This window comes from Protopterus annectens, chromosome 10.part0 (assembly GCF_019279795.1).
Source record: "Protopterus annectens isolate FY-2018-M chromosome 10.part0, PAN1.0, whole genome shotgun sequence".
Classification (NCBI taxonomy): Eukaryota; Metazoa; Chordata; order Ceratodontiformes; family Protopteridae; genus Protopterus; species Protopterus annectens.
The window spans coordinates 359,299,199-359,317,791 of NC_056744.1; the positions used below are offsets into that span (position 1 = coordinate 359,299,199).

The following is an 18,593-nucleotide window of genomic DNA, read 5'->3' on the forward strand; positions in this document are numbered from 1 at the left end:
CAAATGAGCCTGCTGTGGCTGTGATAAAAACTGCTATGCATGCTAAAATGAAAGTGCACCTATGGTATTGTGATACAACTGCAGCTAGACAGCATTATGACATTGTGTTACGACCAAGCTGGAAAAATGTACTATATTTTAGAAGGGAGAGAAGTTCAAGCTCTGCTAAACTCGGGAAAGATAATTATCCTCATCTCTTCATGTGATTGACCCAGACTCTTCACTGGAAGGTCTGATAACAAAAGTAAAACTCAAATACAATGACCACATAATGCAAAAACAGGATTTACTAAAGATGACATTGAATGGGGAAAGTTTAAAGGGAAGACAAGAACAGGTGGCAGAAAACAATATGGAAAGACTGCATTATTAAAGTAATGAATATGAAATTGAAAGAACTTAAAGAAGCATTTGCAGATGAGCCTGGTATGCCAAAGTCTTCAAGGCTATGAAGAGACAAACTCAACATAATAACAAAACAATAACAACAACACATATATACACTTGTAGATGGAACATATGGGGTTCTATAGGGGTCTAGTATACATGTTATATGACAAATTCAATCTATTGTACTGCAGATTAAGGGGCTGGGTTTTAGAATGAGTGGTAAGGCCATGAGTCAAGTCACAAGTTCCCTAATCATATAGCAAAAGATATTTCATTTATTACAAAAAATAGACCACCAAATATTTATTTTGTCTTTTTGCCCTATTTTTTAGCCATAAATTACTGTTCCCTGTTAATTTCAATAGGGTAGTTGTAATTATCAAGTTGTCAATTGACAAAGGGTTTAGTAGATTCTGTATGTTTTTATGAGTGTCTCATTGGTGGTTTTCTACTCTAACCAACTCTAGCTCTAACATACATGTTAATCTTTTTTTTGTAGTTAGAAATTGTGAAAGTGAAGGTGGCACTATGGAACAGCAGGTAACATTGTCACCTCAGAGCAAAAGATTCTCTGGTTTGATTCTCAGCTGGGGTCCCTTCAGGGGTAGTACACATGCCTTCCATGTGTTTGTGTGGGTTTTCTTTGGGTGCACCGGTTTCTTCTCTCAGTCCAAAGATATACAGTAGGTGAATTGGATCGTCTAAAATGTCTGTAGGTGTGTGTGTGTGTGTGTGTGTGTGTGTGTGTGTGTGTGTGTGTGTGTGTGTGTGTGTGTGTGTGTGTGTGTGTGTGTGTGAGAGAGAGCATGCTGTGTATGTGTATGCATGTGATTCAGCTGCAAGGCTAACAATGTTGTTTCATCAAAGGCCAGAATTTGTTACTGAAACACAGGCTCTGTTTGGGGACAATTTTTTTTATCTAAGTCATTAGTTCTTTTTAATACACATTTTCCTGTTTGTGTTAAAATGAAATACCCTCTTTTATTGTCCATTTTATCAACTGCAAGGAAAGTTATAACCAAGAACTGTAAGAGTGAAGCTACACCCTCTTTCAAAGAATTCACAAATATTGAAACCAAAGTACGTTATCTGGAAATTATCACCATTAAATCAAGATATACTAGAATCACCTCCTACTATAATACATGGACAAATTTCAAGGCAGTGTTTTATAACAATAGCTATAGTCATATCAATTGTAATGTACAGGATTTTTTTTAGAATCTTCATTGTTAGTAGAAACTCTTGTAAATAGTCATTCTTGTTTGCTCTTGTTCATATTGTTCTTTTTTATGCTCACAAATTTCTAAATACAATTATTGTCATGATCAATTTGTTTAGTTAAAATGCAATAAAAACTTTTTCAAAAAAATTGTTACAGAAAACTATAACAAGAACATTCATCCTTGTTGTTGCTCCTTGTGACAATGGAATATTGATCAGAAGAGAGAGACTGTAGTAGTGGAGGGAGTATTATATTACAATGCGGTAGTCATGGTTTTTAGATTAGTTTGGACAGTTAAAATTGATCTGTTTTGGTAGTGCTGCTGTTTTATGACAGGTTAGTTAAAGCCAGAATTTTATTTTATTTAGATTTTTTTATTTAAACCTTTTCATTTTAATAAAAGGTTGTGTTTCTAGGGGTTGATGCAGGTTGGCAATGTCATTTTTGGGTAGCAGTTTGTGTGTGTATGTCTATGTTTGTATGTGTATGTGATGAGTGTATTCTATGAATGAAGTTATTTTTTCACTAAATCTAATGTGCTCAGTGTATGTTTATTTTTTTCCAAACATCTTTATTAAATTTATACATATAGCAAAGGCAATCTTACATTTATATAAATGAAAACAAATACAAAATCATATCACAGATACCATTGAACAACTGTAGTTGTCAACATTATACATCACTTATAAACCATCCAGTCATTGTCAGTTAAGCAGTTAAGCATTATATAGTTCATTCAAATCCTGTCTCTTAAATCTCGTTCCTGCTCTACATATATAGTTTCCACAATTCCCATTTTTCCTAGGTAGTTTGCTTCTTCCTTTTTCTAAAGATTCCAATTCCAGTTGTTTTATCTCTGTTACTATATTCATTATTTCTAGTAAAGTTAGTCTAGACTATGATTTCCATTTTCTAGTAACTGTTTTTTTTTGGCAGCCACCATAATTAGATTCAGGAAGGCTTTACTATGTCTAGTAGCATAACTCAAAAAAATCATCTCCCCCAATTTTGTATCCCGATAAGATTTCAAATGGTCTTAAAATGTTCTACAACACTGTAATCTCCCTTTCTGCTTTTGTCATGTGTAAAATAATATCATCTGCAAACAGAGTCAGCTTTTCCTAACTACCATACCCATTATATCCTTGGATTTTTGAGTCCCTTATTTTCTTTGCCAATGGTTCTAAATATAATGCAAACAACAAAGGTGAAATTATCAGACAGGACCCCCCCCCCCCTATTTAATTTGTGCCTCCAATCTCTCATATATTCTTCTAATCAACCTTATAATTGCATCAGAGAAAGCAAATGCTGCCATTGCCCTGCTCATGAAGTCCCAGTCTACTCTGTCAAATGCTTTCTCTGCATCAAGACCCACCAATAAAAGTGATATTTTCTTACATTCTGCTTCCCTCCGGATCATCAATGTTCTGTTAATATTGTCAAATGTTTGCCTCCCCTCCACAAAACCACACTGATTTATATCTGTCAATTTTTGCCATTCTTTTAGCCATTATAGACATAAACACTTTATAATAATGGTTTAATATTTAAATGGGCCTGTATTAAGCTGGACCCGATAGATCTTTACTCTCTTTAGGTATTACTGTTACTACTGCCTTCTCCCAGTATGCATGTTTATTGTATTTATTTTAAATTATGTAGTCATTTGAATATGAGAGATCATTTTAGGTTGGCTGAGGTGTTTTGGCATATGTATCTTTTCTTGTGAGTGTAAGTGTAACGTGTGAACTTCTATCTAGCTTTTTATAGAGCAACAAGAATGCGGAAACATGAATGATTATGAAAACAAACTCTGGATGAGGTGCCAAGAAAATATATATATATATATATATATATATATATATATATATATATATATATATGTGTGTGTGTGTGTGTGTGTGTGATATATATATATATATATATATATATATATATATATATATATATATATATATATATCCAAATATGGATTCCATGCACTAGATTGAAGGTTCACTACTTCAAAATAGTGTATGGAATGCACACTGCAGCAAAACTGCACTTAATCGAAAGTGTACTTACTCGAAGTTCAGTACAATGAATGGGCGTTGTACTGAACTTCCATGCAGTACTCACAGACCTTAGGATTAGGGCACGGGTCATGGTAAGGGGATAGCTTTACTAACTATCCCCTTACCCTAACCCGTGCCCTAACCCTAAGGTCCATGAGTATTGCACCATAGTGGAGGACATAGCTTGTTTTTTGATGTCCTCCACTGTGCTGCGGTACTTTCTGTGAAGTGCACTTTTGTGGAAGTTCATTTTCGTTAAAGTGAACTTTCGCATAAGTGAGGCTTCCTATTACAAGTTTGAAGTTGTGAACTTTCGTTCTTGTAATAGAAATCCATGTATATATATATATATATATATATATATATATATATATATATATATATATATACATAAACACATATGGATTGGCTTCAGAATGTCGAATTTCAAAAACTATGAATTTCATATGGTCGAGACCATATGATCGAAGTTTTGAAATCTCAAAACTCTGAAATGAATCCAAAAAAATACAAAACCAAGCTTCTCAAAGTTTTTGCAGGGGAAGTCCCCCTGCACCCCCCCACACCCCTGCTACTTAAATATACCAACTCTTAGATCACACTATAGCGAGGAAAAGGGAAATCTCCCGTTCTGCACTGTATGCAGATCTCCGTTCAGAATTTCAAGATTTCAAAACTTCGATCATATGGTCTCGACGATATGAAATTTGAAGTTTTGGAAATTCGACATTCTGAAGGGAACCCATATATATATACATATATTTAAAATCGAACTTCCAAACTGAAAAGATGACGAAGGAGCCTGTGATAAGCTTTCGTCTTTATTAGTGTACAAGACTTCTTCAGACAATGTAAATGAAATGAAAACCCAAGATTTTATACAAAATACTAAGTGGGAGTTAACAAACTTGCAGCAACCAGTGGTAAATAAACACATCAGCACATGAAATATTAAGTGTAAAAAGAAGACAGTGAATTAGCATAATGCAGGCAAGCTATCAATCATGTAAGTAAAGTAATCAAATTACATGTGTTGCAGTGCATGGAATGAGAGTAAGAAATGTTAGTGCAACCATCTGAGGGCACATTTGATATTCAAGTTTTCATTAATTCCTGGGGGTGCCTCAGCATTAAGTTTTAATTGCCAATGCAATTCCTTAAACTCTAAAAAAGAATTAACATCTCAGTTTGGAAGTTCGATTTTAAATGTTTTCTCATTCTTCTGCAGTGTTCTGACAGTTTTTTATAGCTTTTATATATATATATATATATATATATATATATATATATATATATATATATATAGATCATATAGCACTTTCACCAAAAAAGCGCTTTCATTAAAGTCTGTTAAAAAAAAAAACAACACTAAATCTACTGCTATGCAGGGGGCAAGCCCCCTGCACCGCCCACACACCCCCTACTTTAATATTCTCACTCCGAGGTCGCACTACAGGGGGGGAAAGGGAATTTTCCCTTATCCGTATCATAGTACAACTGGCACAACAAGCATAGTTACCCAAAAGTGCTGCTTCAGTGAACAGCACTTTCAGTTAAGTATGCCCACTGAAAGTGCAGTCAGGGATCTGTATGGATCCCATATATATATATATATATATATATATATATATATATATATATATATATGTCATTACACTCAGTCATTTCACTGAACCCCAAATGGCTGAACCCATTTCACTGAAAACTCTTTTCATACCAAACTGTAGAAATGCATAGAAAGCATGTGATGGTGTCATGTTTTATCATAAGAGTTACTGAGGAAGTAAGTCTAGCAGTGCATGTGTGACTTGCAAAGATCAGGATAATGTTGTGCCCCCACATCTGGACATGGCCGTGTTTGCTCTCAAGAACTGATTCGCTGTGAGTGGTACTTGTTCTTTTCTCAGTGGTTGTGCAATCATGGAGTTATACATAAGTAAGGGGGTGTACGGGTGTAGAGAGGCTTACTCCCCTGCAAAAACATGATTTTAGGATATATTTCTTGTGGATAAGGTTTTCTGTGAAATGAGGTTTTAGTGAGATGAGTTGCCAAGGAAATGAGTTTTCAGTTAAATTAATGTTCATTGAAATGGTTCGACCATTTCAGCTTCAGTAAAATAAAGCTTCAGTGTTATGACATAGACCCATAAATATTCATCATCATCATCAGCCCCTTTTTTCCCATTTTCTACATGGGGTTGGGGTATCATGTTAACTGTTGCCATCTCTCTCTATTCATTGTCACTCTCCTGCCTTCTTCAACGCTCATCTTCTCTCACACAATCCATCCACCTCTTTGCTGGATGCCCTTGTTTCCTCCTGCCTTCTTCCTGTTTGTTACAAATCTTCTTCACCCGATTGTTTTCTGCTTTTCTGCACGTGCCCAAACCACCATAATCTATTCTCTTTGACCTTTTCTGCAATTGGAGCTACATTTGCTTGTGCTCTTATGTCCTCATTTCTCCCATACTGTGAATCCTACCACCCGTCTCTGGCACTTCATCTTCATCACCTGTAGCATGCTGACCTGCTATGCCTTTACTGTCCATGTTTCTGTACTGAATCCAAAAAATGAGACAAATGGGGTAGCAATCAAACTGGATAGCCCAGACCCAGCACTCTCCATGCTAAAATAACAATGAAAGCTGTATAACTATACAATATAACTTTAATCAATGTGCATTTAAGTGCTTTTCATCACACTAGATAGCGTGACTTCTTCAGACAACTCTAATTAAAATGATTTCAGTTTTTAAATCATTGTCCCAACATCATGTGATCACAACCACCATTCAAATTCCACAAAGGTTAATCATCTGCATAATGAAATACCTACTACAGCTAATCTGCTTAAACAATGATATAATGCATCACTAAATACCAGTAGACATATAATAATAAAAGATGTGCTATTTTAAAATATATTATCAAAGTAAATACTAAATAATAAACTTGTAAAATGTAATTACATTACAAACATTCTAACTCAGACAGGGCTATCCTGTAATTGTTCCATTTATTTACTTGCCTGTTGCCTAAATCATACTTCAAACAAGGGGGGGAAATTGTGAAACTACATCCTTACTGAAATATGCATACATATATTTATCTAGAAAGATTATTCAATTTTAAAATGCATGCTATTGAATATGAATCATTCAGGCTGGGATACTGACATGCACTTTCGTTGAAGTGCACTTTCGCATTACTGCGACACTACTATCATATTTCGAAATAGTGTAATTTCAATCTACAGTAGTAAACCCATAGATATATCTATCTATATATATATATATATATATATATATATATATATATATATATATATATATATATATACATATATCTATATCTATATATACATGTGTGTGTGTAGGTAAGTATGTGTCTATACACATTGGAAGCATAGCTAGGTTATCTGTGTCTTATGTGTAGAACTCCGATCTCTTGCTACAATGTAACAAGTACCTTGCTACAGTTAAAATATCACACACAAATGGTGTCAGCCCTTCAACAGGAACCATAAATACAGAATCTGCATTCATTTCCAAACAAAGATACCACATTTTCAATTACATCTGACGTTCTTCCTGTGTGGTACTGCTCCAACAGCATCTGCTGAATGTGCTGCCTAATAACTTGTACCTGGGAATGCCACCTCCTTTGCCCTATTCAAGCCAAGCCTCGAATTCCTATATGTGTGTGTGGAATCTATCACATTTGCAATTCACATACTAACAATTACACATGATACACATCTATATCTATAGCTATATCTATCTGTATCTATTTATATATTTTCTTCTCCTTTTATATATAAATATATATATATATATATATATATATATATATATATATATATTTATATTTATATATATGTACGCACAAACACACACATACCACAAACACCTGTACATGTGCACACGTGCACACACACACACACACACACACACACACACACACACACACACACACACACACACACAAATATGCACATGCTTACACAATACACAAACATTTATGTACAAATAGCACATACATTTGCATGAGCAGATGAGCCTGTAAATACACACACATAAATCCTGACATATATATGCACAGGTAAACAGTGGATATTCACACATCTGCTCACATACATAAGTACACACAAACACACATGCCCATGCACACATATGCACACAAGCTTGCACATGCATGCATCATGACTGACACTGGCAAATACTCACCCACAAGTGTCAATCCTCAGAAACAGACATGATCATATATGCAGAAACAGACATGATCATATATGCAGAAACAGACGTGATCATATATGCAGAAACAGACGTGATCATATATGCAGAAACAGACATGATCATATATGCAGAAACAGACATGTGATCATATATGCAGAAACAGTGTTTGAAAAGTACAAGAGCAGCTTTACGTAGGACTTAAAAAGACCCTCCCTATTTACACAGTTCATTCCCCCTGCTCAAGTGCCTTTGCAGTGAATTTAAGGTGCCTAGTCTCTATCTAATTCTCCAAGTGATACCAGAAGCCATCAGATATACTGGGGTCATCTCACGAGATACAGAAATCTTCCCATCATTGTATTACACTGTATAAAACGTGGCAGAAGGATACAACATCTGTGGTACAGCTGCTGCAGCTAACATTGTGGCAGAAGGATACAAAATCAATGGTACAGCTAACATTGTGGCAGAAGGATACAAAATCAATGGTACAGCTAACATTGTGGCAGAAGGATACAAAATCAATGGTACAGCTGTTACAGCTAACATTGTGGCAGAAGGATACAAAATCCGTGGTACAGCTGTTACAGCTAACATTGTGGCAGAAGGATACAAAATCAATGGTACAGCTGTTACAGCTAACATTGTGGCAGAAGGATACAAAATCCGTGGTACAGCTATATTTGTATTACACTGTATAAAACATGGCAGAAGGATACAAAATCCGTGGTCCAGCTGTTACAGCTAACACTGGATGCATGCTCTTCCCCCTTTTCTTCTCTTGCCCCAGTGGTTTAACCTTTTTGTCTTGCCCCAATGGTTTAACCTTTTACACGTATTCTAGCAATTCATCCCAACTGTTTACCACCTCAAATTGAAGCTTTTACTTACTGAAGTCAAACTAAGTTTCTTAAAGGTGGCAGTCATGCCCCTTCCTACTTGCCCAATCATTCCTGCATATAGTAATTCCATCACACGCCTCCTCTTTTATAACTGAAACACCTACATCATGTCTCCCCATCTGACCTTGTTTCTAGCAACAAGAGTTCAAGTTCCCTAATGAGCACTGTAACCCTCTCTTCCAATGTCATTCCCTTCATTCCTGGTTTCTTCCCCTGTAGCATCTGTAACATGTTGAGCCTTTTCTCACCCTAAGACCTCTAGAAGTGCACATGGTACTTTAATTTGGCCTCACCTGTACCTGACAGAGAGCAATTATCATCTTCGTATCATTGGATTTCACCCTCACCACTACCTGATACACCTTCATAGGTTCCTAGCCTGACAGGTATATATAAAGCTAATGGCCACCAGGGCCTTTATAAGTCTAGCTGTGCAATCCATCCCAGTTGTGTCCCTGTGCATTATGGACATTTATTAGGAGGGAAATATTTTAGGTAAGAAGTTTCTAGAGGTTGTGTGTGGGGTATGTTGGTTTGGACATTGCTGTCTGTCTTTTTCTATCAGAGATATGGTGGCACAGACCGAGGGTGTATTTCCAATTTCCCCATCCATTGGTCAAGGTTACACTAAGGTTACACTTAAATATGGTTGGGGATGGAGTCTGTTTCACATGGATGGGGAGTCTGATCCAGAGCATAAGGTCATCTGAGACACCTATTTTTCTCACCAACATGTCTTATTTATGTCACAAGCAAAATCTAAATCTTAAGATCTAGTGGTTTCTGAGGCTTTACAATGCCTCAGCATTGCTGTGTCATCTCCTTCTCACCCAAGGTTTTAACATTGTTTCTTTATAATAAATTAGAATTAGTTTGCGTCTATTCACGGCATTTTTCAAATTCAGCCACTTCCAGATTCCTCTGTTATGAGAACAACTGTGATCATCCCTCAGTGTCATATATGTTCCCACTGTTTTTGTGTTATTCTCTTAAATAAAGGGAAAATAATAATCCTGATTGCAGGCAAATATACAGACTTACTTGAGTGGATGACTAGGGCTACAGACAAAAATGAAAAGGGCCAAGAGCATGACCTATTTAGACCTGAAAGTTTGTTTAATTCTGTTAAGATATTAAGATATTTCACATGATCCCATGCAAAAGACCAGTGAACAAATTAGGCAATGCTGTAGTGAGGTTTTCTTGCAATAGCAAGCAAAAAGCAATGGGTAGAAATATGGATTCAGAGGAAAAGAGTCGACTGAAGTCATTCAGGAGGAAGATGGTTACCAGTAGAGAAACCTGGAGATCCGTACTGGGGCTGACCCTTTCACTGGATTGTAAGTGACAATGCAGAAGGTATGGAAGGAAAACTATGTATTCTTTTCCTAGAGTACATGTTCTTCAAAATAAAATTACTTGTATTATGGTTGCTTGAGCTTTGAAGCTCAAGGCTTCAATTTCTTGTGTGTTAGAGATCCTATCTGAATGATTTATTTATGTAGGAGTGTTTATTTATTTATACATTTGTTTACTTAGAGCATGCACAGTGGTCCAAAGACCCTTTTCATGTGTTTGCTACATCTGCCGTTCTCTCTGAGACCATGCCCTCCTGGAGGAACGAGACAGCATTTACCTATATGTTACTGGTAGCTCTTTTTCTAAGGTGCAATGACCTCACAGTGCAAAAAAATAAAGTGAGTGTGAGAGGTGGAAGTCTCAACGTGAGGTGTGTGTGTGTGTGTGGGGGGGGGGGGGTTACTGCCATGTAAAACACCCTTCTTTTGCTACTTTTCTGTGTGTGTGTGTGTTTGCTCATGGACTTTGCAGTTAGCAATGCAAGGCTTAATGAACACAAGTGCACTCAAGCTTTAAGTTTCAATTAAGCTTTATCAGCAAGTGTGCAGCTTTCATGCATGAGTTAAGAGCATTGGTGTATCTGAGTTGTGAGTTTCAAATTATTTACCAAGCATTTTTGTATTGAGGTAGCAGTTATCAGGACTGAGATTTGATCCAGTTTTTCTGATGACACAACTATATTGGGCAAAGAATAGTCTATAAAGCGTGAAAAGGGATTTGGTATGACTGACCTCATAGTGATTCAATGCAGAATGAACACGAGTGGATATCTGACAATGGGCAAGAAAAATAATACAGCACTGGAGATGAAAGAGTAGCACAATAAACGTGAAGAGGAACATAGAGGCACTAATATCAGATGATCTGAAAGTAAATAAAGAATCATTGCAAAGTAGCATGGAATGTCAAAGGGATACTATATATATATATATATATATATATATATATATATATATATATATATATATATATATATATATATATATATATATATATCAGCACACACAAACCCAAAAAGTAGTATATCCACAATATCCCTTCGTAGCAGCAAATCTGGATAGTAGTTCAAATAATTCAAGTACTTTGATAGCAAGTCCAGCAAATCTCAGATAAAAAGAGCGTAATTCAAATAACTTTTATTCCAAACACAGAGAACATACGTAAGCGCTTTCACGGATCCAACCGCTTCATCAGACGTAACAGTTCAAAGAACTTACTTGATAGTATTTATATAAAATTCAAACCCTTAATTGATTAATTGCTGAATCCATTTAAAGTGCTCATGCATAGTCTAATATATTTGCCTAACACATTAACATTATAGTATATTTAAAGCAACTTGTAATTATGATAAAAACATTTAAAAACTTCTTAAAACATATGAAAATACTATAAAAAATACTATAAGAATATGAATATTCACTTTTATAAAGAGTGCAAAAACGTATATAGTCTATTATCTAAGGTGTCTTGCTCTTAATATGGGCTTAATAGATATCATATCATTCATTCCATAGCCCCTATGCGCACCTAACCTAAAAATCCATTCTAATTCTGTGCACTCTGTGTCATTCACTATATTACCTAACCTAAGATTAATATATTGTATATGTAGTATCTGAAACTGAAAAGTATGTGTAGGACCTTCTTGAATAATATGTCGTGCCAGCGCATTATATTCTTCCCTCCTGGCTATACTATAATAATGGTCTCTAATACGCTCTTTCAGTGTGCGATTAGTCTTACCCACATAAAAACGAAAACATTTTATGCAGTATGCTACATATACTAGATTTTTAGAATCACAGGATCCATTCACCTTAAGCTCCCATAATCTTCTGGTTTCAGGATGCCTAAAGTATCGGGACTCATCTATATATATGCATTGTTTGCATTTATTACATTTTTTGGTCCCATTAAACTTTATTGATAGTCCGTTAATGGGGTTTGTACTTGTCAAATTATGATAGCAGAGTTGCTGTTTCAGTGTCTTGTTATTTTTGTATACAAAACTTGGGCCTTCACCTACCAGCTCTTTAACTCTATCATCTACTGTTAAAATATTCCAGCATTTGTTTATAGCTTCTTTAACCTTGTGGATATTATTCCCATAAGGTATAACAAGGCTAAGATCCCTTTTATCTTTGTTAACATATTCTCTTCTCTTGTAAGGATTATTCGAAAAATATGGTCTAGCTTGTATATTCCTTTGTGCAACAACTTGCTTACAAATATTATCTATATCCTTACTTTCATAGCCTCTATAAATAAAGTCAGATTTTAATTTCGACAGTTCATCAGTCAGCATCCTGTCATTACAACAAAGTCTGGATAGCCTATAGGCTTGCCCTCTAACTATATTATTAAATATAGTAGGATTGTGCATACTACTGCGATGTAAAAAATTAGGACAGTAACAGGGCTTCCTATATACATTAGTAACAATGGTACCTTGGACAACTCGAAGGTTAACATCCAAAAAATTGATGGAAGTATAGGAGTACTCCATCGTGAATTTCAAGAAATCACTATTAAGATTTATATATGTAAGAAAAGTTTTTAATTCCATGACACTGCCCTTCCAAAGAAGAAAAAGATCATCGACAAATCAAGAAGGTCCTACACATACTTTTCAGTTTCAGATACTACATATACAATATATTAATCTTAGGTTAGGTAATATAGTGAATGACACAGAGTGCACAGAATTAGAATGGATTTTTAGGTTAGGTGCGCATAGGGGCTATGGAATGAATGATATGATATCTATTAAGCCCATATTAAGAGCAAGACACCTTAGATAATAGACTATATACGTTTTTGCACTCTTTATAAAAGTGAATATTCATATTCTTATAGTATTTTTTATAGTATTTTCATATGTTTTAAGAAGTTTTTAAATGTTTTTATCATAATTACAAGTTGCTTTAAATATACTATAATGTTAATGTGTTAGGCAAATATATTAGACTATGCATGAGCACTTTAAATGGATTCAGCAATTAATCAATTAAGGGTTTGAATTTTATATAAATACTATCAAGTAAGTTCTTTGAACTGTTACGTCTGATGAAGCGGTTGGATCCGTGAAAGCGCTTATGTATGTTCTCTGTGTTTGGAATAAAAGTTATTTGAATTACGCTCTTTTTATCTGAGATTTGCTGGACTTGCTATCAAAGTACTTGAATTATTTGAACTACTATCCAGATTTGCTGCTACGAAGGGATATTGTATATATATATATATATATATATATATATATATATATATATATATATATATATATATGGGTCTACCTGACAACACCGACGCACTGCAACACTGACAACGAAATCACCGACACCACATAACCGAAAGTTCACAAACACAAAACCTCACATGCCCGACACACCACAATCCCAAAATCAACAAACAAAACAAATCCCCTGTCCAAAAAGCACACACACAACACAAGCACACCAAAATCCTTACAAACCCACACTAAACCTTACATACACAACTATCTATAACCTTAACCCAAACTCTAACCCTAAGGTCCGTCACTATCGCACACTCACCTAACCCACGCCTTAACCCTAACTCACTTAACCCGCCCCTAACCCTAAAAACTGTCACTATCGCACACTCACCTAACCCGCGCCCTAACCCTAACTCACTTAAACCGCCCCTAGCCCTAAAGACTGTCACTATCGCACACTCACCTAACCCGCGCCCTAACCCTAACTCACTTAACCCACCCCTATCCCTAGAGTCCGTCAATATCGCACACTTACCTTACTCGCACCCTAACCCTAACGTCCGTCACTACCGCATACTTACACAGCCTTTTCACATGTCAGTGTTCTCAGCGTCGGGGTTTTCATCCATCGGTCATCTCAGTTTTCGATCTTCTGGTGTCGGTGTTCTCATCGTCGGCGTTGTCAGCTTTCGGCATTGTCAGGTAGACCCATACATATATATATATATATATATATATATATATATATATATGGGTCTACCTGAAAACACCGACATGCCAAAACACCGACAACGAGAGCACCGAGACCGGAAGATCGACAACGGAGATGACCGACAGTTGAAAAGCCCGATGCTGAGAACACCGACATGTTAAGGTAAGTGTGCGATAGTGACAGACTTTAGGGTTAGGGTATGGGTTAAGGTTAGTGCATAGATAGTTGTGTATGTAAGGTTTAGTGTAGGTTTGTAAGGTTTTTGGTGTGCTTGTGTTGTGTGTGTGTTTTTCAGAGAAGGTATTTGCTTTGTTTTGTTGATTGTCGGATTGTGGTTTGTCGGGCATGTGAAGTTTCGTGCTTTTGAACTGTTGGTTTTGTGGTGTCGCTTATCTCGTTGCCGGTGTTTTGGCGTGTCGTTGTTTTCAAGTAGACCTATATATATATATATATATATATATATATATATATATATATATATATATATATATATAAACTATATAGGGCCTGGCACCATGAGTAATAAACAGAAGTCATTATCCCCTTTTCAGGACAGTAGATAAACTCCCATTCCTGAAGTCTACGCTGTTTAGCAGACCTCATCTCTGGAAGGATGTAGACAGAAGAGAGGCAGTTCCAGGAAGGGAATAAAATTTGACGTCATCTGCCTCAGAAGCCATAAAACCAGAAACAGAAGGAGTTAACATGAATAGTCAAATATACTTCCATGCAGAGGCTGGGAAAGAAACAATAATCATGTCAAGAAATTCCTCAAAGTGAGTATCATATTTAGGGATATGAGATATATGACCACCACGTGATTTAGAGACATGCAAATTAACAAATGACATCTTTCCTCATAGCAGGTAAACATGGCGCTGAATCACATTTCCCATGTTTTTAGAAACTACCCCATTTGGCCAGAGCAGTTTACAAGAGTGTAGTGAACGTTTTTTAATCACAGCCTTAGCCTTTTAAAAGTCAGTTTTCACTGTTTTCTCTACACCTTCAGCATAAAAACACCTTTTATGTGTTTGGTGTCATTTTCAGAAGTAGAATCAAAACACATTTTTTCTCCTAACAGGAAATGTTACTCTCACTTTCTAAGATTACCTTCTATGCCACATGTGAAAGTTTGTGATATGTTAAGGCACATCATAAAATATCATATACAATGACTTACAAAAGGAAAGGTAGCACTGAGTCCTTGCATCACAGTTTAAGAGAATATTTCTTCACTACATGAAAATTAAGCTATATCTACTATGCATAGAAACACAAACAGTAAAAGAGAATTTAAAACCACAAACAAGTCATTCATCAATTAGTGGAAAATCAAGGTTGAGTCATGTGACAGAACAGACAGCAAACCAATCACATGACAGAACAGACAGCAAACCAACAAGACCAGTGACATGCAATAAAGACTCACAAATGTCACAACCAAACATGAAACAATAAGGTCATAAGGTCATTGCTCTGTTATATAAGCTATGCCCTAGAATACACTAACTAAGCTTATCTTTGCATAAATTCAAGACCAACTATCCTGTCCTTGCTCAGACTAATGATCTATGGCCTGTGTGCACATATGCAGACAAATTCTATACGTTAAAAAAATAAAAGTCTTAACCAATATACCATTAGATATATGTTTTGTGTATATTCTGTTATGTCACATCAGTTTGCAACCTTGGTAGATGCATTGTGCTCTCCCATTTATAATCTAAAACAGCTTTGTTATATTCTAACACTGTGTTGCAAATTACTGACCCCCTATTTGTTACTATCTGATGCCTGTCATATCCTACCACCTTAAGTCAGTATATAGCTTAACCAAGCATGCTGTGTCACAGATAAATGTAAGTAATGTCTTGCCCACAGATATTCTAGCGTGCACATCAGCTGTTTCCACTTTTAAAAAATGTATCTCAGTATCTAAGCACTATGAGATCACATCATATCATTAATATTTCAGTACTCACCTATCATGGTGTATCTCTTGCTACATAGTTGCTACCTCTAAATACCATCCAGAACCATTTTTTTGTGTTTTTCATTCAGAAGATAGTAAACAACACACAGTGTTTGGATAAAAAAAAACAGTATACGTACCTAATCCAATCAGATGACTGGACTGCCAGCTGGCACATTGCCAATCGATGCCGGCTAGTGACAAGGCCCTAAAAATACATAAATTGTTCATATTAGTGACCAGGTTACCCATTAGTAAAGAACTGTATAAAAAGATAATTAAGATTTACAAATAAAAGATAAAATATACTACATATTTTAGAGTCTCCTACAGATAGCCCAAAACACAATTCTCCTTGTCTTCTTTACAAAACTGTGTTTGGCCAAAAACGTGCTGAGCAGTGTAAGTAACTTCACACTACAGTATACAGTGATTTCACTAGCATGTGAAGTGCACACCAGATCACCAATGCATGAATTGTGTTGTATATTAAAGTGCAATGCCATCTGCAGGTAAATGACAAAGTGCAATGCAGATTATTTACATCTGAGAGAAAAATCTAGCAATGCTTGGTCCCTTTTTCAAGTACAGTCTATATTTTAGCTTTGTATCATGTTTAATGTGGTGCGATGTCTATCTTAATAATATAATGCAGTAAAGTATGGTATCACATGCATGTAAACTGTTTGTACAGCTCACCTAAAGGTCATTCTTGCAGTGTGGTGCCACCTGTTAATCCACATGCAATATTATGCTGTGCTACCTAAATGCAAATTCTGTCATGCAGTAAAGAGTGGTGTTACCTGCCTTAGTGCAATGCTGCCTACATCTGAACTCTGTAGTACAGTATAGTGTGTTATTATTTAATGCAGTAAAGAGTGTTGTTACCTGCCTTAGTGCAATGCTGCCTACATCTAAACTCTGTAGTACAGTATAGTGTGTTATTATTTAATGCAGTAAAGAGTGTTGTTACCTGCCTTAGTGCAATGCTACCTACATCTAAACTCTGTAGTACAGTATAGTGTGTTATTATTTAATGCAGTAAAGAGTGTTGTTACCTGCCTTAGTGCAATGCTGCCTACATCTAAACTCTGTAGTACAGTATAGTGTGTTATTATTTAATGCAGTAAAGAGTGTTGTTACCTGCCTTGGTGCAATGCTGCCTACATCTAAACTCTGTAGTACAGTATAGTGTGTTATTATTTAATGCAGTAAAGATTGTTGTTACCTGCCTTAGTGCAATGCTGCCTACATCTAAACTCTCTAGTACAGTATAGTGTGTTATTATTTAATGCAGTAAAGAGTGGTGTTACCTGCCTTGGTGCAATGCTGCCTACATCTAAACTCTGTGGTACAGTATAGTGTGTTATTATTTAATGCAGTAAAGAGTGTTGTTACCTGCCTTGGTGCAATGCTGCCTACATCTAAACTCTGTGGTACAGTATAGTGTGTTATTATTTAATGCAGTAAAGAGTGTTGTTACCTGCCTTGGTGCAATGCTGCCTACATCTAAACTCTGTAGTACAGTATAGTGTGTTATTATTTAATGCAGTAAAGAGTGTTGTTACCTGCCTTAGTGCAATGCTGCCTACATCTAAACTCTGTAGTACAGTATAGTGTGTTATTATTTAATGCAGTAAAGACTCCCTATGCTGTGGAATAAAATCCCGGTATATGTGAGGCAGAGCACCTCGCTGGCCTTGTTCAAGAGAAATCTTGACCAATGGATGGGAGATCGCAGATATACCCCAGGGATTACCTCAGTGTCACTGCTCAACAGAGGCACAGCAAAATAATGGGTATAGTTCCCCATACTAAAGGGGTGGCGTAAGCCACAAAACTATGGGCTAGGCTTGTAAATGCCCTCAGGCAGATAGCCTAGTACGAACCTATGAACCTATGAACCTATTACCTGCCTTAGTGCAGTGCTGCCTATATCTAAACTCTGTAGTACAGTATAGTGTGTTAATATTTAATGCAGTAAAGAGTGGTGTTATCTGCCTTAGTGCAATGTTGCCTACATTGAAACTCTGTAGTACAGTATAGTGTGTTATTATTTAATGCCGTTAAGAGGGGTGTTACCTGCCTTAGTGCAATGCTGCCTATATCTAAACTCTGTCGTACAGTATAGTGTGTTAATATTTAATGCAGTAAAGAGTGGTGTTACCTGCCTTAGTGCAATACTGCCTACATTGAAACTCTGTAGTACAGTATAGTGTGTTATTTTCATGCTAATGCAGTTCCAGTACCATATGATGCCATATGCATGAACATGATGCAGAAATGTACAATGTTTCTGTCAACATATAAATTCTGTGTCAGAATGTAGCTACCATTTCCAGGTCAGCTGCAGCAGAGCACAGTTTAATGTTATGTGGGTATGAATACTACAATTGAAACTAAAACTAAAAAAAAATACTGATAAAAAACACCAGCACTAAAACTATTAAACAACTCAAAGCATTCAGGAAAAACCTAAGAGCACAGACCACTGCCC

At 36.0% G+C, this 18,593-nt stretch overlaps 1 protein-coding gene across 1 annotated transcript in view; it reads right to left on the reverse strand.

Moving 5' to 3' along the window:
• The window catches only part of NMNAT2 (nicotinamide nucleotide adenylyltransferase 2), a 1,202,096-nt gene that overhangs the window by 525,995 nt on the left and 657,508 nt on the right, over positions 1-18,593 (reverse strand). The window contains exon 3 of the mRNA XM_044085265.1: positions 16,237-16,304. Within this exon, the coding sequence (XP_043941200.1) occupies positions 16,237-16,304 (68 nt within the window). The remainder of the gene's footprint in view (positions 1-16,236; positions 16,305-18,593) is intronic.